The following is a 27,752-nucleotide window of genomic DNA, read 5'->3' as shown; positions in this document are numbered from 1 at the left end:
GAAACCAAGGACATACTTGACGCTGCTGCTAGTGGATGCCAATGTCAATTTACTGGGCACTTATGCGAAATTTATTTTGAATGGAACCAGGCTTTGATGATGAAGGCCGTCTTTAAGGCTAAGGATTTATGAGGAAAGCTGCGAAAAGAAAAGCAAAATACTTGCCCAAGTGCTGCCCTGCACATCATACCTGGTTGCAAGAAGAAAACTCAAGGGTCTACGGTAGTCCAACGGACACAAAAAGGCCAAATTAAAGGCTGCTCTTCAACATAAATAAATATAAAACACGAATGCATTGTGTAGGAAGTCTCAATTGAAGCAATTAAACACGTTGGAAGGATATGGCGTGAGACGAGGTTTATTCAAACATCCACTCTCCAAGATGTCCAGTCAGATAATAACCCAATCCCCCAACAGTACTACTGATAATTCCACATATTCAAACAATAACATTGTCCCCAACATTCCCATTGAACACGAGCTAGTCACGAGCTGTAACACAACCACGCCCGTGACAGCTCGCATCACATAAGCAGTTCCCAACACATTCAGTCAATCAATCAATCAATCAGTGACACTTGTAAAGCGCTTTACATACCCGTAGGGTCTCAAGGCGCTGGGGGGGGGGGGGGGGGAGGGGAGGGGAGGGGGGGGGGGGGGTGCCGCTACCGCTCGAACAGCCAGGTCTTCAGCTTCTTCCTGAAGGAGAGGTGGTCTTGGGTCAGGCGCAGGTCGGGAGGGAGGGAGTTCCAGGTCTTGGCGGCCAGGTAGGAGAAGGACCTTCCTCCTGTAGTCGCTCTTCGGATGCGGGGGACGGCGGCGACGGCGTGGTTGGCTGATCGGAGGTGGCGTTTGGGAGCGTAGAAGTTGACTCGGCTGTTGAGGTAGCTCGGGCCTTGGTCGTGTAGGGCTTTGTGTGCGTGGGTGAGGAGGCGGAAGGTGATTCTTTTGTTGACGGGAGGAGCGAGATGGGGCGGTAATTCTTGAGGTCGGTGGGGTCCGCTGTTGGTTTCTTGAGTAGAGCGCTGAGTTCGGCGTGTTTCCAGCTCTCAGGGAAGATGGTGGTGTCGAAGGATGTGTTGATGATGTCTCGTAGGTGGGGTGCGATGACAGCGTCGGCCTTGTTGAAGACGTGGTGAGGGCAGGGGTCGGTCGGTGATCCGGAGTGGATGGAGTTCATCGTGCGGATGGTATCTTCGGTGCTGATCGGGGTCCAGGCGTGTAGGGTGGTGGTGGGGGGTGGTTGTTCGGTCATGGTGTGCGTTGGTTGGTTGTTGAAGCTGTTGTGTATGTCCGCGATCTTGTTGTGGAAGTATGAAGCGAGGGAGTTGCAGAGGTCTTGCGATGGGGTGATGTCTTTGTTTCCTGCGCTGGGGTTGGAAAGCTCTTTCACGATGTTGAAGAGTTCCTTGCAGTTGTGTGCGTTGTTGTCCAACCGGTCCTTGAATGCTGTTTTCTTGGCGGCGCGGATCAGCTGGTGGTGTTTCCGGGTGGCAAGTTTGAAGGAGGTCCTGTTGTCCGGTGTCGGTTCCCTTCTCCAGACTTCCTCGAGGGCTCGGCAGTTCTTCTTGGAGCTCTTGAGTTAGTCGGTGAACCATGGGGCCTTCTTGCTGCCGGGTCTGCTAGGCGGGGTCCTCAGTGGGGCGAGTTCGTCCGCGCAGTTGCTGATCCACTTCGTGAGGTTGTCGGCGGCCTGGCTGGGGTTCGCTGAGCTGGCAGGAGGGTGCTGGCTCAGGGAGGTGGCGAGCTGGTCTGCTGTGATCTTGTTCCAGCTTCTGCGGGCGGCCTGTTGCTGGTGTTGGTGGGTCGTCGTTCTCTTGAAGGTGCCCACGTGCTCTTCTTTGTTGAATGCCGGAAATATTCTTAAAATGAGTTTCATGCAAACTAATGGACTATGATCACTGTGGAAACTTCTCATATAAGCAAACATTAATTAAATGGAACAGAAATAGGTATTGCAAGTAAACTTCACATATGCATAAGTGAAAACTACATGCACAGCCCCAATGGTCAGAAATAAAGAGACTGAACACTACGGGATTTAGCGAGTGCACTGCATATCCTAAATGCAACGGCGACTCCTAAGCTAAGGCGGAGGGGTGCCGCTCCTCAGCATTTTGAGAAGTGGAAATAGGAAAAATTAAATGATAACACTATGTTATTTTATTTTTTCGCTGTCAGGTAGGTTAACCGGGCGGGGCTTGGCTGTGTCACAGTCAGCAAGGGCGTGGGGGTGGTGGCTACTTAAGTGTGCATGAATGTTTAGCCAGCCGTCTTGGGCCAGCCAAACCGGCATGCGCACTGTGCATGTTCCCCACCAGGCTGTAATGCACACCCTGGTGGGCAACATGCACAGGCTCCCACTGCCTGTCTGAGCGCCGAACCATGGTGCTCAGACCAATCAAAACGCAGCGTTGTAATTGGCTTTGGGGGCCTGGGCCACTTTCCTGCTTCAAGCACAAATAGAAGCAGATGGTGCTAGGCAAGGGGGCGGTCCGGTAGTGCTGGAGCAAGGTAAATTTTATTTATTTTCCCCAACCTCACCCGTGCTACTCTGTGGCAGCCGCCACTGAAATTGTCCTGAATTTGCCTAGGAAATAGTCTGGAAAACGTGCTTTACTGACCTTGCACTGGCTCCTTATTCGGGAACGTATCTCATTTAAAACCATGTGCATGGCCCATCGTATTGCACAGGGCAAAGGTCCGGTTTACCTTCAAAAGATGCTGACTATGTATCGCCCCAAACGCCTTTTGAGATCCATGGGTAGTACCCAATTTCTGGCACCTCGGATCCATAAAGCGCGGATGGGTGGCCGCTCTTTTAGGTATCTAGCTAGCAAACAATGGAACGAACTTCCTACCGAACTCCGGATAGAACCTTCAGAATCTCAGTTCGGGCTCAAACTTAAGACCTACCTATTCCCCAAAGACAAAATCTGAGTTCCGACCCCTGCCCCCCCTTTCTGCCTCCTTCATTGTTAAGTCTGCTTTTAGTGGCTCTGGTGGACTGTATCCACAGCGCGGGACACTGTTCTTTAGTGTAACCAGGCGCTTTATAAATGTTTTTATTATTACACTTAAATCCACTGAGGTCTTATTTTATGTCTTTAAACATTGTTTTTAAACTGTCAGTCTTAACACAATTTCCTTTTATTCGGAATATAATATTCACATATCACCTGAAAACGGGATAAGGAGAAAAGAAAAAAGAAAGAGAGCCTCGTGAAATAAACTTCCAGGGTGTAAAGTCACTTTAGACTATTACACTGCAGACAGGTGATTTAGATCTGCACTTACCACTTGGTCCAGCCAAGTTAAGACATGAAACTAGTTCGCAGCAACATCAGAGGGAAACAGTCAAACACACTGTTGTGATATGATCCACACACTAACCATTGTAAGGCCTTCAGACACAAGCAAGTCTTTGTGGCAATAAAAAGCTCCTTGGTAGCAAGGGAAATTGGAGGCGAGCCAAAGTATCCACATGTGCAAACAACTGCTCTCTGCATGTGGCTCGTTTCCAACTGGCAGAGATTGGCCAGGGATACATTTCATTAAGGGGGCGGGGCTAAACACTTGCTCTTCAACCAGCTACTTGGACGTTAGATAACAAAGGCAAGTACAGCAGCATGGAAAACGCTTTAACATTATGTAGCATGGTGTTTCAACTGCCACTTTTAAGAGTGTCCGCAGTGGATTGTCTTGTTCTCAATACAACGTTGAAAGCGAAACGACGCAGAATTAACCTGCTTCGCATTTATTTCAGTAATGCGGGCGCTACAGTTGGCTACCTTACCAATAGGCTGAAGCCATTACCATGCAGCAGGCATCCATTTTAGATTTTAAAAAATAGTAGAAAACAAATACAATCCTTTCTAAAGAATTTAACCAACCGCATCATTCTTTCACAACAGATTTACAGTCATTTACTACCGACACTCGACTGAAAATAGAGGACTGCATCTCCAAACACGTCTGTCAAGATCTACTTTGTCTCCATGGGAACATATTACAAGTACCTACAAGAACGCTGTAAATGTGTCAATACCACCACCACCTGAATAAGGAACCGTACATCACTCGGTTAACACTAGTAAGAAGCTCGTCTTCATGTCACCTACACAGACTCTTCACATCACAATACTAAACAACTTAAGGTAATTCTACAGGTCAATGTTTTTATGTTGCCGATAAATCATACATTCCATGATATTTCAGCAAATACTTGGGTAGGCTACCCAAACTTCTACGCGTTAATAAGAAACATTCTGTAAAGGTGTGCCTCTTGCTCAAACGGAGATTAGAGAGCTCGAATGTGGATCATGAAACATCAGAACACCAACAGGTTGGGGTTGTTCTCATCTTTCTGTGGTTTGTACAATTTTATTAGCCATCTTTGGAAAACGCTAACCAGACATGTTTGCTCTTTTTGTGAATATTTAACATATTTATAAATCTTTAACATGTATATAACCAATTACCAGCCAAAGAACTTCCCCAACAAGGATGCAGTTAATTTTTGGGAAGAGTTCGCATATGGTGTACATCTGGCATGAAACCACCATTACATTTGGAATGGACATTATTTGATTCTACATTGTTATTTTTTTAGGGGGGGGGGGTGTACAAACGAAAATACTCTCTATTCTCCCATTTCCAAATTCTGCTTTATCTCTTCACCCTTTGTCTTACTTGCCTATTGTCTCCCCCCCCCCCCCCCCCCAAGGCTTTCTCTTTTAACTGCTATGAGGAAACTTTCCTTGGTCTCTATTTAGACCACACATACAACCCTTTGCCACCCATCTGCCATTCCAATTTTCACTTCTAACACTTTTTCCAAACTATATGGTATGAACTACATGTATTTTGAACCATATGATTGGACATATTGGGTAGCAATGGAATGGCATTTTAAATTAGCTGGGTTGGGAGGATACAACAAGTAGCTTTTAATTTTCGATTTAACACAGCGAGAAAATATGTTTTTCCATACTAGATCGTGGCCCTTGTGGCATTAACCTTAGAAAACTTTGGAACACATTCTATGTAATGAAGCTTTGCACAAGCTGTGTACCATCCAAAAATATATGGTGTTGTACAATTTCCCGAAGAGAATTTAATTTCACTGGACCAGAAACCATGAGCGAATGAATGAAGGCCTTATATGTATGATTCAGCAAAGTAAAAATCAATAGCAAGGGTCTATTAGTCAACCCAAAGCACTCGTTCAATGCAAACTAATAGAGACTGTTGGAGGGGCCTCTCTTGGTTTAATGTCTCTATTCAAAAGAGACCAGTGAAGTAAAGATTGCTTTGTCCAGGGATGGCAATTATACTGCAACCCCGTCAGATTTTGTACACATTAAGAAAAAAGGCATCCTGCTCCTAAAAAGATCAGACAATTAATACATTAGGCAAGGTGTACCATAAGCAAAGGAGAACCTAAATGTGCAAAAACAAACACAAATGTGACATTTCTGCAATAATATACATATACACATACACACATACATATACATATACACATACATACATACATATATACACATACACACACACACACACACACACACAAACACAGAAGGATAGTGGGTGCCAATAGCGTAGGTGCTACATGCTAATAATGTGGTCACTGGACGATGTTCATCATGTTGCTGTCGGGGTTGCAATATAAGATGTAGGGGCTCCAGTTTATTTTATTTCCATAACTGGTACATAGCAAAACTTTTTACTTCAAGAACAGATAAGATCTCACTGGGGTCACCCTCTTGCAAATAAAGCACACTATGCAATAATACACCTCTTCTAAACCACTCTCCATCTCTTCTGAACCAATCCAAATGACGTCAAAAGGATTGGTTGGCAGGTGATGTACCCAGTATGCAGTTACAGGAAAAGGGTAAGGATAATAAAGCTCACTTTCAAAAAAGAAAGTTTACTTGCTGGTTTCTCCTTCACCGGAACCATACTATGACCCAATGAGTACCTAGTCAAAAGGGCCACGAGGTATGTAGCAGCTGACTTGCCGTCGGATGCCAACCTTCTCTTGAAGCAAAGATGTGATTGTTGCACCTTTGGGCTTTGTGTGCAACCATCAGGACATGAACGGGTGTCCATGAAAATTCTTCACCCAAATGTAGGAGGCAATTTATTTCTTATTAGGGAAACTTATGGGGGCTCGGAAACTGGGCACAGGACAGATGCTCTTCAATCAGCACACAAGTGAATTATCTTGTCCTTTAGATTTGCTAAACACACTGTGCTCTAATAACCTGGGACTGCAGTAATCTGCACACAAATAGACTACCCCACTGCACTAAATTCAAAATTATCCAATGACTGGATCAAGGATTAAGCCGTTCCTCGTCGAGGAACTGAATGTCCCTCAAATGCATGTGTAGTCTGTTTCTGCCCTTGAGTACAAGTGGTCCTGCAAGCCACTGAGCCATGGGACTAGTCGATCGATCCTTCTAGACACAACAGCACCCCAAGTAACATATAGTGTCCCGCCTACAAGACCAGAGGTGTGTGATAAAAATTGATAGGGTGGTTCATTCTTTAAGCAGTCACCACTTGAACAAACCAATTCACCCACAGATATCTTGCCACTAGCCGAGTATCACTTCAGCACAGCGAAGATTATATGAGAGCGACAAGTTGCCATGGCGAAGAACGAGAGGCTTCTTCATAAGATGCAAAATGCTTCCATTATGTGCGTTCTTAACCCTCGAAGTGACAGACAAATGAGCGAAATGGTGACCGATGACAATGTGACAAACTAACGTTAAATGACTAGAACAAGTCAAACGTAAATTACAATTACGCAAGCTCATTAAGAATCAAACACTAATGAAGCTGATTACCCTATCAGCCAGAATCAAACATGCGTCAGCTGGGTCAGTTTCAATAGCAAACTGAAATACAACCAAAACCAATGACACTGATAAATCACAACGAAACTGCAATAAATGATTTGTTTGTATATTTCTTTTTAAAATTACAGTCTATTTGTGTTGTAACCTAGTTCTGGTTTCCCCCCGGAACCCTATGGCAAGTGGTGTCTACCAGCTCTCCTGCGCGAGAGCATCCATCGTCCCCTACCCTCCCCATTGGTTCCCCAACATTCCACCCTGTCCTGGTTCCGTTCCCCTGCCACCCTATACTTAAACAACCTCTGTAACCGCGTTTAATGATGTCTAAGCTGTGTGTTAGCGTGTGAAGTGAGACCCTCCTCATATACAGCGCTCACCCAAGGCCATAACAGTAACGCTCTGTGGAAAAACAACGTCGAAGATTGTGCAGCGCATGATAAATAAGCCGAGTCTTAAGTGAAAGTGTTGTGCATTTAGTGCGATGTAATAGTGTAACAGTCCGAGTGAAATAAGGGTGACTCTCCCCAGCGAGAGGCGAAGAAGCTCGTCTACACCCTACAGATGAATCGGCTTCGGCGAGTGTCAGCTGTCCTTCTGGCCCCTTTCTGTGTGATTTAATGGAATGATTAGCTTACCTTGAAGCAGCATATTCGGGAACCTGAGGGAGGATACGGCTGGCAGGCGGCGCTCGGCGATCGTAGAGTTTTCCTCAGCACTTTGGCGCGAAGGGGAGAACGACGCACTTCACGCAGCAGCGCCACCTTGCTGTCGAAGGCCGCAACTGCATCTGCACTATATAATTGCAAAGAATGATGAAATCGAGTGGTACAGCAAATGAGTGATTAAGAATAGTACCCCCTGGGTGGAATGTACCAGCAACACTTCAAGATAAAAGTGTTTAAAAAACAGAAAATATATTTCTTTTACACCATATGGGCAAATAGATGGAAACGTTAAGGAAAAGGTACACCAGTTAAGTGAAAAGGTCTGAACGCCCACTTCTAAGTAAAATTCTGAAGATTAACTAAATGAGCTATGTGAGAAGAATCCGAACTGAACTCCAAGGTGTAAGGAAGATTAACCGAACTAAGCGCATCATCCACAGCAATATAGGAAGAAACAACGGTTTTGTTAACACATAAAGAGAAATTACATAAGTTGAATTTGTGTGCTGCAGTAACATGGATAAAAACATAATGTGCATCTTACCCCCACCAGAAAAAGAAGTCAAGAAGGGAGCGAACAGAAATGCATTTGTGGAGGTGATGAATGACTTAAGTGAACATTACAAACAAAATCTGTTTGTCAACGCACAAAGAGACAAAATTCACAGGGAAAATGGTGATTGCAAAAATGAACTGAACATAAGTGAAACCAAACCTGAGAGTACCATGGACATAAGTGGAGTTGAAATTGACGTTATCGCTGATTCAGGTTCAAATTGTACAGTGATAAGCAAAGGTATTTGGAAGAGTAAATTGGCTGTGACACTAGGGAATGAATTAGAAGAAGCTGACACGTTCCCGAAGACATACACAGGAGAAAACATTAACTTAATGGGTTGTAGAGAAACAAAGTTGAGCCATATGAAGAGAAGCACATGGTGTGTGGTTTATATTTCAGAAGAAGGACCCTCAGTGCTGGGGTGGGATGTACAGAAGAATTGCAAAATAATGAAAGATCCCAACCGTTCTGAACCTTTGAAAAGGCCGGCACAAAACAACATCAGACTCATTACAAGCTCCAAGATGTTGTGTGAGAGCAAAGAATGGAAAAATGAAGCAGCCATTTACAGATTCGAAGAAAAACAAAATGCATTCATGAGTTATGATGATGAGGACAATATTAGCAAAGAATTCAAGAAAAAGATCAGTGAAGAAGTTCTGGTAGATAAAAGTGAACCGGCCTATAAAGAAACATGTATGGTATCTCAGTCCACAGTGCTTGTGGAGGACTGGTGCAATTCTACCTGCCACAAAGAGGGGGAAATGTGGCGCTCTACTGCACTGAATGTGTCAAAACCCATCACAAGAAAGAATGATGCTGATTACAGTGACCAGGAAGAAGATGATGGACAGTGTCTGGTGGAGTCTAGGTGTAACATGCAAGGAGAGTACTATGACTGGTTATACAATGAAGAGTCTGGTAATGAAAGTAAAGAGGCACACAAACAAGTACTATGTCCTCACCCCAGAGTCCAGTTAAGGAAAAACATGAGGCTTGTGGAAGGCTGGAGAGAATGTGACACAGGGGACCCAATCACATTCTCTAGTGGAACTTACTTGATGAAATTGGAAGGAGGACAGGTCTGTGTGGAAACACGTATTGTAGGAGCGAGAGTGGTTGGAAAGGAAAGTGCAAGTGACACTGGTACAGAGTACGACAAGAGAATTGATGCCAGACCCATCACCGAGGGTGACAACGTGAAGGATACCTGTTGTACGAGTAAGCGTAGGCGTAAACTAAGTGCAATTTGGTCCTGGAAATATCCCAAGAAAAAGGATCCTAAAGCCATGGTCACTCGCCTCGATGGAGCAGTCAGTACAAGTGATTGCAGACAGGAGCACAATACCAAAATGGATTGCCAAGGCGGAGTGAATGATAAGGAATCAGAGAAAGGGGACAGGAAGGCACTCAAACCAGTACTGTGCCCACACCATGTGGTAAACGTTGGAATTGACTTGATGCATACTGGATTTGCGGGCCAGCATAAGATCTGTGGACCAAAGGTCTCAGCGAGCCCTCACGGAAGTTCAACATCCACGTTGGGAACTGAACTGAACTGTGTGTGAGCCGACACGAAACATTGGCAAGTTAAACGATGTAGAATCAGACTATGAGGAATGGGACACACTCAAACACCTACAATGTTCCCACCTTCAAGGCTCTATGCAATTATATGTGGGTTGATGATGATAGAAACAAATTGGACGTGTTGGACATGCACTCCGTTTACCAAACGGAGCTGTACGGTGACTCCCACTCTGTCTCTGAAGCCTAGTCTGGCGGTCACTGCTTCAGCGGTAGGATTGGCAGAACCTATAAGCAATCCCATTCTGACACAGAGAGTGTTCCTCATGCCCTTGAAGCCCAGGGAACATCAGGGACAACCGTCCACAATCCCGATATGTTACTAAGGCCTTGTTGTGACAAATGTTGACTAGTTTACTTATCACCAAACCTTTCTCTTTGCAGAGTGTTCCTCATGCCCTAGTTTCCAAGGGAACATCCAAGGGAACATCAGGGAGCACCACCCACTATCCCAAATGTTATTGAGACCATGTTTGTGGCTAATGTTTATTTGTTTCTTCTCTCCAAAGTTCTCTTTACCACACGTTGAGCTTACCTGTTATAACCCTCAAGAGAGGAAGATGTGTTGTAACCTAGTTCTGGTTTCCCCCCGGAACCCTATGGCAAGTGGTGTCTACCAGCTCTCCTGCGCGAGAGCATCCATCGTCTCCTACCCTCCCCATTGGTTCCCCAACATTCCACCCTGTCCTGGTTCCGTTCCCCTGCCACCAACTGCCATTATGATTCTGACTAACTGACCTACGCACCGCCTTAAGGTGTGGGGCTGATTGAATAAACTTCAACTTCTTACTTCACCTTGATTCTGACTTTAATTGTAACAATTTGTTATAAAGCGTAAGAGCAATTCTGCTCACTTAGAAATGCTACTGCCTCAACACTCCGTTAATGCAACACACAATTTGCCAATATCAAGCTCGCCCCACTGGCGTGCCTTGTGGACCAGACCAGCTGAGCACCAATTATTGACATGTTTTTGCCATCATTCATGACAAAAACAAAATGTAATAAAGACACCCGCCCGAAAGCCCCCCCCACAAACCAACGTCCCTCGCAAAATAAACTGCTAAAGGTTGTAGGCAAGGTACAATGTTGATGCTTACTGGCCTTTAACTAATGAGTGTATTCAGATACTGATGCCACAAAAATGCCGTGAAAAAGTATACGAGCAAGCCAAACATTTCTAGTGAGAACAAGAAAAAGGGACATCTTGTCAACAACTGTTCTTTCAGTAATATTAATATTTGAAATTAGAAACCTATCCTTAAGGTAAATTTAGCATGCAAAAGATTTTAAAGGGATTACTATCCGCTAAGAAATTCTAACAGACATTGGTTGGTGTTCATGGTTACTTTAAATTTCCTTACACATTATCAGGGTTAACACTTTTGCCAGCTCTTTTACAATTAGCTACACTGAAACCTGTCGTGGAATCATATTTCATGTTCTTGTAAAATTTGAGAAATGACAATTCAATAGGGGATGTATAGCAACTTATTTTTGGCCTGTACGAAACTGTTCCGCAGAAAGCATTTTTTTTTAATGTAGTACACCTTTTTCGAAGCAGTTTTCACGAGGACTGGCTTCGACGGACATCCTAGCCCAATTTCTAAGCTTGAGAACAAAATGTTTCTAACCTAGCACATGTAAATTGTGTAGGCCTGGTACTGAGTGGGGATTAATACAAACTGAGAAATTAATGACAGGGCAAGGGAAAAAAAAAACAAAAGGGGTAGGGAGATGGGGCACATGGTCACTATTTATAAGGGACTTCGCAAAATCATAATGCCATTCAAAGATACACGAAACACAAAATGTGATGGAAGGAATGCCTGCAACTTGTCTAACCGCTAGCAATCGCTAGGGGTAGAATCTCAACCCATCGCTCGTTTGCTCACCATGAAAATCTGTCTTACCCTGCTCCTCATGGGAACAGTCCAGCTCGAACTGCCAGACCATGTCTTCACTGAATTCTAGCACAAGCAACCCAGGACCGGTTTCGCTCTAGTTTTGGGCTTCTCTTGATTAGAGTGATTACAGTGGCATGAGACCCACGTCTGGGCATACTCATGCCACTATGGGCAGTACATGATGTGGGTCCATTGCTCACTATGCCACTAGAACCAAGCTACTTCCAACTGAACTCAAATTGGGCAAAAACAGTCTAGAGCTGCTTGTGTTCTGGTTCAGGGACACCTGGGCTGACAGCTCGGGCTGGACTGCTTCCATTGGTGCTGGGTCAAGACTGATTTGCATATGGCTGGGGCCAAACTGAGATGGCGTGGTAGGCATAAGAAAGGTGGGTTGGAACGATACCTGGAGCGAATTGCCATTGGTTAGACAAATTGCAAGCATTCCTTTCATCATCTTGCGTGTTTGATGCACAAGTGCCCATTTTCAATCATAAACTGCTTTCTACATTATGTAGAAAAACAGAAGCCAATACAACTGTACCAAGGGACAGAACTTAAGGGCTTCTGCGGCCTAGGTCTTTTGTGAATAATTATGTATTTGCCACAAAGTCTTCATCTGCAGATTTTAGCAGTGAAGAGTCCTATGGAAAGGCTGACTGGTCATCTTTCAGGTGCATATTACTGTATTTTGGTACTAATGTGGGCAAGCATAGCATGTAAGAGAACAAAGGTATGAAGCAATAGGCTCACAAAATGTTCTGCATTAGGTTGCATAATTTTCTTCTTCTTTCAGCATAATTTAGTCGGGCTTGCAGCTTGAAGCAAGGTTGGCAGTAAGAGGCAAAGTTACTGACAACCTTGCTTCTTGTGAGCAAGGACCATAAGTACAAAGTGAGTGTTAATGCACGGCTTCCAGGTTTTCAAAACACATACATAAAAGGCATTGTCATTTACAATGCCAATAGCTCAAACCCTCGCAAACGGGAGACCTATTGCTTTGCAAACAAGAAACATGACGCCAGGCTATGCCTGTCAAAAGCGGGGGAGGGGAGGATGAGGCAGCTGCAGCAGCAGCAAAACAGACCTCTGTCTTTGACTGCATAGCAAATGTGGCAAGATTTACAGCTCGATTTAGAACAGAGCTCTGTAAACCACAAGCACTGGTCTCCAGTGCTCCAACTTAAAGAAAGTGCTCACAAGCTGAGTAACACATATAACAGGGATGTCCTTGAAGATGGGCGGAGCGGTTAAAGCCCATATGCTGGAATACAGCATATCTCACAGAGAAAGCTCAAGCGCTGCCTCGGTGACACCTAAAAAACCTGTTGTACAGTCACTTTTAAGAACCAGCTCACTTCAGTTTTGCAAAGGGAAGCTGTCATGGATCTATCTTAACTCAAAACATACAAGTCATTTTGAAATGTATTTAGATCATGTGACACCTGGTCTGAAGAGAAGATTTCCAGTAACATTTTGATGAGGGATTCTCCAATGTCTGAATTTTACTGAGAAGCTGTCTCCCTCCAAGTCTACCTCCGACTTCTGCAAGTACACATTCAAAGGTGAGAAACTTTTGCACACTTATTGCTGATGTGCTCAATTATGATAAGACATACGAAACTACTTCTCCGTCCTATATTTAGGGCTTACAGTGCAAGAACATGTTAAGAGTTAACGGTCCTACATTGAAAGAGCAACCATCATATTGCTTTCTATATTTCATATGCATGGAAGTTAACAGGATGAACCGCAAGGATCCAACTTGACAACAGCATGGTTCCTTGTGCTAACATCGTTGAAACGAAACTGCTATTTTTAGTATAAATATATATATTTATAATTACGTTATAGTGTGACTTTAAGCTGAAACAAATTGATTTCTTAAAAGATGTAAAACAACCACAATCATTTGAAGTTGCGCAAGTTTAAAAACTTAAACAACTCCTTCGGTCATCTTGTTGTGAATCGGCCATACAAAAATGACAATGAATTCATTGTTACGATCTGACAGTAGAACAAACACTATTGCATACCTGTGTTGGTTAACTAGCGTCCATGTCTGATAAAAAGGCCCGTCATACAACACATTTTTCTGCACAATTATGCACCTGGTTACTGTCAGCATTTAGTTAGGTATCCACTGTATGGTGCGACAGTACTCTAACCGATCAGTTGCGGTGGAAATGCTTTGTACCCTGCCGCTTACAGCAAAATACTACTATTTCAGCAACGTCAAAATAGCATGCACGAAGTTTTGCAAATGCAAAATTTATGAAAGGGACAAATTTGCCACTTATACAAGTTTATCTGATAGCCAGTTCTACATCTGTCCTCGTGAAATAACCAGTCGCGTAAGGATAAACTAATAGAATTATGACAACGATCCATAACTTCAAGACCTTCAAATCGAGCAATAAGTGAACCTTTGAACTCTTTTCTTTACCTCGCATGAGTTTAAAGTAGAGGGTAAGAACAACCAGGATGTTAGCAAAATGTTAAACCTGAGGCGCAAGAGCAGTAAAATGAAATCTGAACCAAAGGTCTTCAGCTAACAGTCTTACAAGGTGCCCTCAAAGTTCTACTAAAAACATCAGGCAATTCAAATTCTGAAAAATGTTAATAAATTAATTTCAAAACGGTTACAGCTCTGTTATACCAATGCTGAAGTAATGATTCTATGTTAATTACATAGGTCTACACAGTTTCACTTAAACATTAGCATTGAAAGATAAGCCACTTAAGAATAATGATGGTAACAAAATAAGGTAGGCTACATGTTAGTGTACTGTAAATAACATGCGCAATATACTTGCCACGATTTTCGAGAAGGTACTGCTGAGCTCTGCTACTAACAAAGGTTCAATTCAAAGCCAAAAAAAAGTTTATAGCTGAGGTAAAGCGACAGTGTTTATCCTACTTTTCACTTCGTGTACCAAGGCTCGAACAGTAAACAGACAGAGCGTCCCAATTTTACTGAAATCAAGGATAAAAGTTAGCTTTAGATAGTATGTAGTATCTCTGATGCTACAGTCATACAGTTTAAACAGGTATGCAGGACAGTAAGGACTTTACTGCCGATAGGGAAAGCTGTTGGCCAGGTAAGCATAGAGCTATAATCACTGCTTTCCTGTAGTGTGATCCGAGGCAAAGGGTTACAATTCGGCTCTATAAACCTTGAGTGAACCAAGATGCAGGCTTCAACCACACAATGTACACTAGCAAACAAATCACCTTAGTGTGTACACTGTTTCACAAACAAGAGAAAGCCTCTCGAATTGCAGTATCCAAAGAGACTAAATAAATTCTGTGCATGTCCGTCCATGTCAACAGGATAACAAGAACTGGATAAAGATGATTGCAGCTAATCTATCTTCTATCCACAAAATACTTATCAACGGTTGAAGGCAGCCACCAATAGCAATGATCTATTTGGTTCTGCCCTAAAAAGCGAAGGACGGCTTATACCAGTACACCCATTCTACATTACAAGGTCCTCCTTGCAAGGTAAAGTGTAAACATGCTACATGACATGAGAGAAAGGGAGTTGTAAAATTAAAAATAAATATGGCCTTTTTACGTTTCGATGGGGAAAATCAAACCTTACCATCATGAAAAATAAGCGTTTCTACATTCAAGTAGTTAGATTCTCAAAAGAGTAATTCTCTGTGAACACAACAGAATTGAAAAAGATCAGCATGAACCATACAGGACCTGTCCGAGTGTGAGGACTATTTTTTTAATACAATTAACAAGGGATGACGTTTGATTAATGAGGCCGATGTGTTCCCAAACAGTGTATGTCGAGAATAAGAGTGAAAGATAATAGAATTTAAAACGTGAACTTGGTAAAAGTATACAATTATCTTTGAGTAACAAGATCACACACACGGGCAGAAAATAGGTACAATTGCTGTGTTCCTAATCCCTAGTAACGATAAGTGAATTAGTTTAGACGGATAGTTGAGACCTCGAACTCTATAGTCTATTGTGATAGCTAACGTCGGTTGTGCCATTTAATACTGACGGAAAAACAACCTACTTGTGCCAAGGTAAAGTAGTTACAAGTAGTCATCTGTTAAAGGCCTTTTTGTAGCATTACGGTCTGGCTTTACACTATTTTCATCCGGAATATCTCCCGTCGCTGTGGTGGGTGTAACATTAAATCGTCACTGTATGTTTTGCCTCCTCTGGGGTGCGATCTCATCCAAAAAAGAGCGAGTGCTCCATGTTCCTCCCAAGTCTGGCTCGGATTACCACAGGAAGTGCCCGCGTTATGCTGCTAGTGAGAAGTGCTTTTCCTCCCGTGTTCTCAACTGGCACTTTTTTTTTTTAAACTATTTCCGCCTATCACGTACCCCTTCCGTCAACACGGAACACCATGTTTTCCTGAAGTGCACCAGTTGAGCTTCATCGAAAAGTTGTATCTGCAGTGACTGATCAATGCAACTTTCTCTATATTAGTATTTATATACCCACACGCACAAGGCTAAACATATGGACATCAAAAAGACTTGGGAAAAATACATCAGGGCATATGCCTGTAGAGCAGTATACTCTAAAGAGAATTGAAAGATTACACAGACCGAAACAACATGCACTTAATGTGGAGAAGACTGGCATACAATAAATACTGCGCGATAAAAGTGTTAGATGCACGAGTCTCTATCGCTACTTTAAAACATTCGTGGCTAACAGCTAGACACTTTAGGACACAGCACAGAAAACTCCCTAGTCCATTCATTAGAGGGTGGTCTGGCACATGAAAAACAATACTCCCTCTTTAGAATATCCGCTTTTAATGGGGAAGGTGGTCATATTAGAATGCCTTGCATGCAGACTGACTGGTGCGGACACACGTTATATGCATTCAAGCATACCAAAAGTGCTTCATAATCCAAGATTACAGTAGAACGGTGGCTCTGCATAAGCACCCCCTGGGAAACTCGAGACCACCACATAAAAGCACAAAGACCTCAGTAATGTTGAGCACTGGCAACGAGAATCATTAAAGAAGTCAATCTGAAATGGCTATTTTCCTAGGCCTTTCTCAAACTGCGAGTGAGTGCTAAACAGTTGATGACGAGATGTTAAAATACTAATACCTTAGCAAAGAAACAAGCACACAAACACACCTGATTAAACACTTCTAAATTGCATCCTGCTGGTGCACGGGCAGACAGCATTACGAAAAGAAGTTACAGTACAAAAATGTCCGCCAAGTCACTGTGGTTTAAGAGGCAAGGTCCTGAATGCGTGTGGGTGTCCCTGCGGTGAGAACGGCAAGGGCACAGCGTTAGAAGCTGTGATTAACTAGTGCTGCGGTCAGTATGGACAGAACACTGACACTGAGTGGTGGATTGTAACTCCTACGGTTTCACACCGCGAAACACGTTCAAACATGCAGGGTAGTTCATAGAAGCGGCTGTCGCCAGTGCATTCCATAAAGGAGGCGTAATCAGACAAACTAGACAAGTTACCTGGAGTAACGGGAACTATTGTCTAAGGGCTAAAGACAAGAAGAACTAAGGACTGAAATGAGTGTGAATGGTAGGGGTGCGATTCTTAGTAGCAGTGGGTGTTTACATTAGAAACTAGTGAGTCCACAGTGAGGACAGAGCGGGGTTACCGGGAGGATTGAGACTAGAGATTACTAACTGCCGGATCATGCAGGGTAGTTGAGGATTATAAGGGGCTGCAACCAGTGTGTGACAAAGTTATGGCTCTGGGGTATAAAAGTACTAGTCACACATAGGGTAATAGGCATGACAGTTGAGAGATTAATATCAGAGGAGCGGGTGAGGTGATGCAAGGCCCTACATTTAGCACGGCGTGGGCATCGCGACTAATACGGTTTCTAACCCCTAGATGTTCATCAGGTACAGGGTAACTTATTGTAAGTAGCAAACCAATATGGATGCGGCAAGGCTGGAAAATCTGACATGCAAAAAGGAGTGAAGCTGAAAGACATTAGTTTCCCGGGCAGAAAGTTCAAGTGAGGTTGGGCTGAAAGTACGCCAGAAGTTCCTGAATTCTCCCACCGACTGACACGTACCCAATGCTCTGACTGCTGAAACAAAAGATGGGTTATTTGGATAACGATAGAGTAGGCTCGCACTTTAACTGGTCACGTACCTGCAACACGAGCGGCTCGGGGTTGAATGCCAGGGTGAGTAGCAACTGCATGCGCTCGCTGTCCTTGAGGTTGCGGAGCAGGAAGCTGCCAGAGTCCTTGGTTTCGGCGTACCTGCGCACCAGGCGGTCGAGCAGACGCTGAGAGGGGCAATGCACCAGGTCAGACCAACCTTCCACGGCCTGAGGGGTCAACAGCCGCACGTCTCCGTTAAGCCGCGCGAACTCGGTGCGGGGCATGGCCTGGATCAGATCGCATCGCGTTCGACCGCCGGTGGCGCGCCGGCAGATGTCGCGATCCAGCTCGGCCAGCTCGCGCGCAGAGCCCAGGCGCTTGAGCACCACGCGCCGGCTGCCCTCTCGCGGCTCGCCGTAGCGCGCAAAGTACACGTTCTTGACGTTAAAGAGGTCGAGCGCGCGGAGACGGCCCCAGGACTCGAAGGTGAGCTGTCCGTTGAGGAACTTACGGCACCAACTGGTGCCAAAGCACGCAGGGCACTTGTTGAGCGCCAGGAAGCGACGGTCGGTCAGCTCATTCCGCTGAAAAGAGGCTAGGAGCGAGTGCGTGTTGAGTAACATGACGAGTAGCACAGCCGCCAGCAGCGCCAGCTTCAGTAGCCGGCACAGCCGGCCCAGCTTCACTGGGAGCGGCCGCAGCATGCTGCGGGCCCCCGCTGGGCGGCCAGCTTCCCCCTCCGAGGCTCTGTGCAGCAGCCTCGGTGCCTCACCTCTCGCACTGTCCGAGCACCAGCGCCACTGCTGCCAGGAAATCCAACTTCCACTCTGGGGCGACGGGAGCGCGCCCGAGGGCGGCCCTCCCGGATCCTCCCACCAGTGGTAGAACAGACGCAAATGGTGGGAGGGCCGTATGGGATGTAACTCTTCTCTAAACGTCTCCAGTGCGAGGCGGGTACAATATTCTATTGAACACTAGACTGCTTAGGGTAGACTGGTATAAAATCACCAGTCTTGTTACGTGTGCACAAACTCTTTAGCTGCCAATGGGATACAGATGACGGGCTCGCATTTCAGATCTCAGCTATGTGTCATTGGACACTGGTAGGCATTCGTACATGTAAAATGGCCACATGCCACGTGACGTCAATAATTATATCTGCGCTCTCTAGTGTTTGAAATAGCGAGGGGCGGGCCTTTCACAGAAAGCCAACCCACTTTTCTAAACGACGACCTCGTTGTGTCTCTTTGTGGGCAGGTCCTGTAATAGCCTTCAGAGCCCATGGCTAAGGTAAACAGAAACCGCAACACAGATCACAAGCTGCAGCGCGAGCCATAATAATGAGTTTACAGTAGAACACAGTGTCAAGATGCACCGGGGTTCTCTTATTAAAAGATAACACCCTGTTATGTAATGTTAGTGCTAGTTATCACGTTACAGGTGAAATACCTCTGAGGAGTGACTTGAAAATAGTGCCCCGTTTAAAGGGCGAGGGCACTGTAAACAATCATAGCGCACTTCAATTTCAGGCGCCTCCGTTGAGCATTGCTACCATTCTCTAAATAAAAGAAAAGGTGTCCCATTGAAGTATGTCTTATCCAAAATCAATATGCCACCGCAACATACGCAAAGACTGTCAGATAAGAACAGTGAACACATAGGAGAAGGTGCATAATAGTTCCCAGAGACGAGAGAACAATGCTTTAAGGACACCGTTCAGATGTGTATGCATATTCTATCCTCATTTCCTAGCATAGTGAGCTATGTGGATGCGTTTTGGTCTCAAGATCACATTCCAGGGATTTCTTTTGTTTCCAGGGGCACCTTGTTTTTTGTTGTACAGAACTCTAGGTGAGGTATCCTTATCCAAGATGGACGCGACTTGGCTTCGGCAAGGATCGCACGAGACTCCTCCCACGAAAGAGGATCCGGGGAAATAGGCGGTGACTATTCGGAGGAACAATTTGTTGATTGTAGATAGGCGTGTAGACACGGCTTCTAATGTTAATCGGCTCCGAGATCACTCCACACTGTTTTTATGAAAAATAAAAAGTGCAAGCTTGGTAGCACAGACTAATATGCGAACATCTGCAAAATAGGGTATGGTATACTAAATAGAAAGATGTTCTATTCAGAAACAATTGTACAACTGCAACTTGATCACTTTGTGAACGAAGGGAATTCTGGATCCTTCATTGTGTTGACTAGCTGCTTGTTTCCATGGCAGCTCTAAATGAACAAGAGCCACTGACAGCATCACTATTTAACGTCGTTTCTGGTGTGTAATAATGTTGATTGAAAATCGCTGGTAACTTCTTCAGTATAACACCAGAGGCAGAGAGACAGATGTTAACTTATTAAAGCAGGCCAATTGAAAAATTTTACTTATAATATTTCAATTTTAAAGAATACATCTTACATTTTAAAGCAGGACAATTGAAGGGTTTCACTTATAATATTTCAATTTTAAAGAATACAGAGCACTATTCACAAAACTGTTAACGCATTTAAGATTATTTGGACTATGGCGATAATTTCGTTTTTAATCGGGGTGGGCGGAACTGGTGCCAAGATACCGTTCTGTTATCAGCCGCACTAAAGGTTATTGTGCGTCTTTAATGAATTCCCCATCTGCTCTGTTGGGCGAACACTTGAATTGAAGTTAAGAGTTCTCCAGTTTATGCCCTAAGTAGGAACTGCACCCAATGTGATCTGCAGTTGTTTTAGCATAACGCAAGTTCCACTGAAAATGTCTTAAAATCGTGATGTAATCCTGTGCAGGTTTAAAGCTTCAACTGGGTTCTCCGATTCCTTACTAGGCTGGCAACCTTTCGATTCTATGTCAGGACCGGAGGCTCCGATTATGTTTCTCATTTTGCTGGCGGAGTTCTGTGGATACGAGTCGGATTGAAGGGATCACGCCTCGTTCTACGTGCTGCATGATTCATTCGTGACAGCACCCAGTCGGTAACTTTTGAAATGGCGATTGCCGCCGGGACTTGTCGTTTTTCTTCCACCTAAAACCTGCGTGGACCCATTCAAGTCACTCTTATGAGCGCCTATATACGTGACTATACCGAAATTAACTTCACCCAGACCTCGCGGATATATTCATATTGCACCAGGTCGGCATCATCAAAGAGTTGGCAGTTCCTCGTAGTAGCCAGCCCGATCAGGAGCAGACTACTACAGCGCCTACATACGTGACAGTACCAGACCTCGCTGACATATCTCTATGGCGCAATGTCTGCATAACTAATGTTGGCAGTCCCTCGGAGAAGCTATTTCCACCAGGAGCAGTATATCAATTGGATTCCCTACTGCAGTGAATCTTCTCTACCCCAAAATAGGACGGCCCCACTTCGCCCCTTCCCCCACTGCAATTGTCCTGATGAAGACCCCGGCAAAGGACTTAATTTAGCCTACATATAGGGGTCGAAACGTCGACGACTTTCACAATTGGACTTCCGGCACATCCCCTGGATTACACTAAACCATATACGTGACCGTAGAATGTCCCCAGTCGAACTGTATTTTCAATACTTGCCATAATCTGTGTAGGCTTTTGGTTTTTGTAATAATTCCAATTCCTGTTTTGAAGTTTGTAAATACTTACTCCTTGTTTGAGTCTGTACTTTCCCTAACTTTTTCACCGCTTTTGACACTACTTCTTCTCTTTTCCCCCTCTCCCCCCCCCCGTTTCCCTCTCCCTACATGGGGCTTTTCAATTTTTCTAAAGTGATTGTAAAATGCTTCACTGATTCATACGTAGTGTTGTTAAATAAATGACAACATTCATATAAGAATTATTTTGATTTTGATTTTTATCTTTCTTTAATTATTTGGCAACTGTGTTACTGTGTTTTCACTCAAACACGTTCTCATTTACTGTTGCAGGCTTGTGGTGTGTTTGCGTCTGTTCAGACGCCTCTTTTGCTGTCTTGCACGTGTATCGCGCCTTGCTTAAACGCTTGATACTGTTCTTGTAGGCTTGTGGGCTATTCTTGGGTGCGCGAGTGTCGCGTCGATCTTGTTTCCCGTGTATGAGTCTTTCCTACCTTTTTTGGCATGCACAGGGCTTGGGAGTGGTGCAGCGTCGCTCCAAAAATTCTTCATAAACCATCACCTTAACCATCGGAGCTACTTACTATTTTCTCACAACTTGGCCCATCATTCTTACCTTGCATTCATTCACACATTTACTCTGCTCCGAAGATTCAGTAAGGATTCAAAAGAGGAGTTGTGGTGCTATAGCGGAGTGCCTGAACTAAACTTTATACATTATTTACAACTGCAGTTTTATTTCAAATACCATGGTTTCTAAAAGAATTAAAAAAATCACCCCACTATTCTTTTATTTAGTGGATCTACTAGTAAAAGTTAACGAAGGGATAACAAGACCGTGTGGCTGAAGGCAAGAAGGAGATGGTGGCACTGCAACCCCAGATGTCGGAGGCCCAGCGGACATTGTTGAAACTTCAGGCCCAATGAAAGACCCTAGAGAAGCTGGCAGCGGATGCCGAGGCCCAATCTCAGAGAAGCAAAGTCCGCATTTTGGGCTTACCTGAAGGACGACACCCATTGAAATCCCTGTTTAACTGGTTCCACTCCTTCGCCGCAGCTTCAGACCTCACCCATTTTTCTCCCTGGAAAGGTCACACAGGATTCCAGCAAGATCACTGATTCTGGAGACACCTCCCTGCCCCATGCTAGCCAAACTACTCGACTACAGGTACCTAGACACGATTATGCAAGACTGGATAATCAAAATGTAAGGCTGTTCCCAGTCTCTACTCCTGCTGTACAAGGCCAGAGGTCCTCCTTCTTGAGTGCCAAAAAGAGAGTCAGTGATCTTGGAATTCAGTATTCTATACTGTACCTGCTCACCACAAGCTGCTCTCGGAGGGCAAATCTCTATTCTTCACACATCCAATATATGTCTGGGATTGGTTGGACCAAAACCAGGCCAGAACATCGGCCTCCCACACCACCGGGAGCAGGACGGCGGCGGAGACGGGGCCCCTCAAGAGAAGGAGTACCTCCCGCACCCCACGCCCACAAATCTGCTCCCCCTGGAGCAACTCATCGAGGACCAGACACAGGCTATACAAGGGGTTGCATTGCTGAGGGACAGCACCAACTACTCGGAAAATGAACGGTGCCCCCACATCCTCACAACTGGTGAGGAATCAAAAGCAACAACTTTGGCTCTCAGACCCCACTGCTGGCCATGCTACAGACTACAGACATCATCATTTGAGCCAGCAATGCTGCCCTTAACTCCTCACGCACACCCCCCTCATTTACCCTCTGTAATTCCCTCCCCTTTCCCCCTCCTTATACCAATCCTTATCTAGATGTCTGGTTCCAAACGCCATCTTACCTGAACAGACAGGTGACCACCTACCACTTCCACTCAGCTTTTCCCCCCAACCAAGCCACAACCTCACCTTCAGGCATGGTACTAGATTTTAGCTGTTTTATATGTTGCTGTTGCAGTACATCCCAAATGCTGTTCTGTTGTACACCCTCACCAGTTTCTGTCGAGGCCAGACCAGTTCCACAATGATTCCCCCACCCATTTATGCAACCGGTACCGATCGGGTTGGCATGTGCAGCAAGTAGGCCTGGGGAGACGCCCCAGGGGACACACCTTGCACACAATATGTTTCCTCAGGCAGATAATCGACTCCTGACCATGAATGTCAGAGGGATGCACACAGTGAAGAAGCACTACACCATCTACTCCTATGCAAAGCACCAAAATGTCGAAATCCTATTCCTCCAAGCAACACACATCATACTGCCCGAACTGCAGTGACTATGAAAGCTCTGAAGGAAGCACATTATAGCCAATACCTGCTCCGCATACGCATGCAATGCCCTCATCTGGATCTGCCCCTGATTCCCCTTCCAGGCAAGCGACACAGTAGTGGAGAGTTAGGGCCGCTTTGCTGTAGTAGAGGACACCTTGATGCCTCCAGGTTGCTTCTGGACAGAACCCAACACAGAGCAGGAAGCCTTCTGGACCACACTATCATAAATACTGGCGCATAGAACAGGAACCCCATGTAACTACAGTTGCTCACTCGATGTCTCCTTGGACCGCTCACGCCCCCATACATGTAAGAAGCACACCGCCAACAATCTGCTCATTATCGGACGCTGATTGATGCGTGGTGGTCCATCCACTCTAACACGAGTTCATGACCTGTATATCCGCCTCAATCGTATCTTCATATTGGCCACTCTTCTAGATGCCATACATCAGATAGACTATCTAGGCTGTATACTCTGAGTTCACGATGCGCATACAGCCAAAATATCTGGGAATACCCCTTGCTCCCTGGTACCCATGTAGGTGGCTGCCCAAAGAGACACTGGAAGACCCTTCCGTTCAGGTCCCACACACCCTCATATCTCCCAAGTCTTCTTTAAAAACAGCCTCTCAGGCTCCTTATGCGCAGTGGAGTCGGACGCCTTCAAGGTGACCACACATGGGCATTGCATACAAGAAATATCAGGGCTCTGCAAAACACTAAAATGGGAAATAACCATGGCCGAACACCAGGTCACCAACATTGATAAGGCTCCTAGACGCCTCTAAGAAGGCGGCCCTTGCAGATGCAAATCCCAGCACACTGTAGTTGTGAACCAAATGCATTGCTTGAACTTTAAAGCCTATAAAGCAAGAACCATCGAGAGGGAGACAAGTCTAGCAAGCTACTGGCATGGCTGGTCCACCAGGAGACCCACTCCGGATCCATACTGAAGATCACCTGATCTACTGGAGCCACCTTTTAAACCCAACAGGCTATCTTAGAGGACTTCTTCACTTCTTACTCCTCAATCTATGCAGTATCGCTGTGTCCGCCAGTGGCATAAATTAGCTCCTTCCTCACTGAAGCCCCCCTTTCAAAGCTCACACCTATCAGTTAAGAGGAACTAGATGAACCACTGCCTTTCAACTGAATACTAGAGCACCCTAAGCTCTCTACTGTTCGAACAATATGCCCACATCTTACAAATCCTAGTCCACCCTAAACAAAATGGTATCGTCCCCGGGCGGAGTACCTCCCAGATTATATGCCGTTTTTTCCACCTAATGGACCAGGCCCCTCACCAATTCCCCTATGCAACAAGCCATATGCTGGACCTGGAAAAAGCCTTCGATACCCTGGAGTGGGACTACTTCTTCCAGGTGCTGTCTGCACTGGTAGTTGGCGAACGACTCATCGCATATACACAGCTGTTGTATACCATCGCCAGGTCAAGGGTCCACTGGCTGGCTGATTTCTCCAGCATTCCCTATAGAGGGGGGCACAAAACAGGGCTGGCCCCTCACCCACCTACTATTTGTGCTTGCAATGGAGCTGCTGGCCACCCAGCTCCAATCAGAGAAGGAAGCCTAGGGAATACCTCTGGAAGACACAACCCACAAGGTTCACCTTCTATGTGGAAATTCTACTCTACATTCTTGCTATTCGCATGGACCTTTCCCCATCCATGCCACTTTAGTCATTTGTGGACTTTGCCAGACTATGGGTCAACTGGCCTAAAAAAGCAGAAATACAGCTTGTTCCCTTGGGAAGATTCTTGCCCCCTACTGAGATTCGTCTGGACGGGCAGTGCCCGGAGGGGAGAGGCGACACCGCTCTAAACCTAGGGGTGCAGCTAAATAATATCTCTGCAGACCTCTTTGAGGGCAACCTCAAGAGGACCTCCACAGCCCTGAAATCCAGGTAAAAAACTGGAAAACTCCTCTATTAGCCACAACAGGCAAAATAGCCTCTAAAATGATTATACTACCATGCCTTCTCTATTATTATGCCAACCTCCCCATTGTTCCTCCTTGCAGCTTCTTCCAGAACCTAGATGCGCTACCCAGTGAGCTCATCTGATGTAACAAGTGCCACCGCATAGCACTACAAAATCCACAGCTAACCATGAGAAAGGCAAACGACGCAGCCAAAGCTTACCCCTTAGCAGCTCAACTATAATGGTTTCATGGTGGTTGGCACAACACAACCTTGACCCGCACACACTGACCTCCGGAGTCTCCTGCTGCCCACAGCGGTATCCCTTTACAGACCACTCCCACTTCTAGTGGCTATCGCACATAAATGCATTCAGCGAAACTAACTCTGACCTGACACGTAATCCGGTATGGTATGTACACAGAATATCGAGTTGGAAATGTTGACCTTCACAAATATCGATCATTCACTGAACCCAGGGCGGTGAGGGCTTGACACGTGCACATAAGTTGTTGCTCTTGGATAATATTAAATTCAAATAGCAACGCTCCACTCCCTGTGGCCCACCGCTCACAAGCCACAATCCTCAATGAAACAATACCAATAGGAAAGGAGCGTATCGCCTTTCTTTCAATGTTATCAATCAATTATTGAATTTCTCAAAGAAAGTCCAGTCCACGGGCCATTTTTGCTTTGCACTCTATTCTCAACTATAAACAGTTCCACATCCAAAAATGCATTTTTTTCTTTACGGGGACACAAAATAAAAGTAACTTTGAAATCATTGCTTTTCAGAAATTCAAAATATTCTGATAACTCCCCATCTGTCCCTCTCAATATAACCAAAACATCATCAATAAAACGGCCCCAAAACAAAATGGAGTCCATCCACTTAGCTGCCCTCCTACCCCAGGCAGGCTCCCTCTCGAACCAACCCATGAAAATGTTGGCATAAGTGGGAGCAAACCTGGAACCCAATACCATACCTCTTATTTGGTGAAACCATTCCCCTTCAAATAGGAAGAAGTTATTCTTTAGTATTAAAGTACTAATTTCATTAATCATTGTTGAATGATCTTATCAGCTTGTACTCCTGTTTCCTAAAAAATGATTCAATGCTTGCTCTCCTTTCTCGCCCTCTATACAGGTATATAATCCTACAACATCAAGAGTCACATAACTCATACCATCCTCCCAGACCACATCCTGTAACTTATTCAGCACATCCATGGTGTCCTTTATATAGGAGGGTAAATTAATAACCAGTGGTTTTAAAAACTAGTACTAAAGGCTAGTAATTGCTAATCGTTCCTCTGTGGACAAGTTCTCATTACATCCATCATTTTTCCTCCTCAATCTACCCTGGTCCTCAAGTCTATGTAGATCTTCCATAGAACGATGAAAAGGGAGAATTATGGTAATGAGGTGAGGAGACAACTTTATAATTATTTGTTAAATACTGTAAGTTTTTTCATTGAAAATAAGTTTTAATTTTGTAATTCATTTTGTAACAGTTTCATTTTAGCTGTGCGTTGTGGGGACTATAGGCGTACAGTGTGGGGAGTTAATGAATTTTTAGGAGTTAAAATACATTTTTAAAATTAATTATATTTCTTTAGTTGGTAATTAATTATGTTAATTATGGAAGTAATTTTTTTTTAAATGTAGATGTGGTTTGTGAATTAAGTGGTGTAATAGGGTAGGAAATAAAATAAAGTAAATGTATGTAATAATTAAAGATTTTGTTTTTAAAGAATTTGTAATAAAAATATTTAATTGTTTGAATTTTTTTATTTTTTATTTAATATAATATTTGTAGGTATTTGTCATGTTTTTAACATAATATGCTTTAAAAAATATTAGCTATATTTGTATTTAGATTTTTAACATTTATATATATATATATATATATATATATATATATATATATATATATATATATATATATATAAAAAATATATTTTTGTTGTTAATATTTTGTCTGTTTTTAATTTTGAACTGACTGTAGTGAGAATATTAATTGTTACCCCCCTGCAATCCAACTCTTTCCCTACTGTTACACTCACTGGAGTGGGAATAGTACTTTTTATCCCTCCGCTATCCAACACTCTACCTACAGTTGCACTAATTGGAGTGGGAATATTAATTTTTATCCCTTTGCTATCCAACGCTTTTCTTACTGTTGCACTAACTCATGGGTACTCACAAACTTTCTCTAAGGGGCCAAATTTACAGTGTAGTTTGTGGCCGAGGGCCGCACCGGTGGGGGCGTGGTCAGTGAGAGAGGGGGCGGGGCTAAAGACAAAAAAAAACCTGT

At 44.4% G+C, this 27,752-nt stretch overlaps 1 protein-coding gene across 1 annotated transcript in view; it reads right to left on the bottom strand.

Annotated features, from left to right (window-relative positions):
- The window catches only part of DIPK2A (divergent protein kinase domain 2A), a 79,282-nt gene extending 60,509 nt beyond the window's left edge, over positions 1 to 18,773 (bottom strand). Inside the window, exon 1 of the mRNA XM_086943726.1 lies at positions 17,726 to 18,773. Coding sequence (XP_086799852.1) covers positions 17,726 to 18,382 — 657 coding nt within the window. The 5' untranslated portion in view covers positions 18,383 to 18,773. The remainder of the gene's footprint in view (positions 1 to 17,725) is intronic.
- Between the last annotated feature and the right edge of the window lie 8,979 nt (positions 18,774 to 27,752).

Source organism: Lissotriton vulgaris, chromosome 11, assembly GCF_964263255.1.
Source record: "Lissotriton vulgaris chromosome 11, aLisVul1.2, whole genome shotgun sequence".
In the NCBI taxonomy this organism is placed as follows: Eukaryota; Metazoa; Chordata; class Amphibia; order Caudata; family Salamandridae; genus Lissotriton; species Lissotriton vulgaris.
This window is presented reverse-complemented; position numbering and strand designations above follow the sequence as displayed.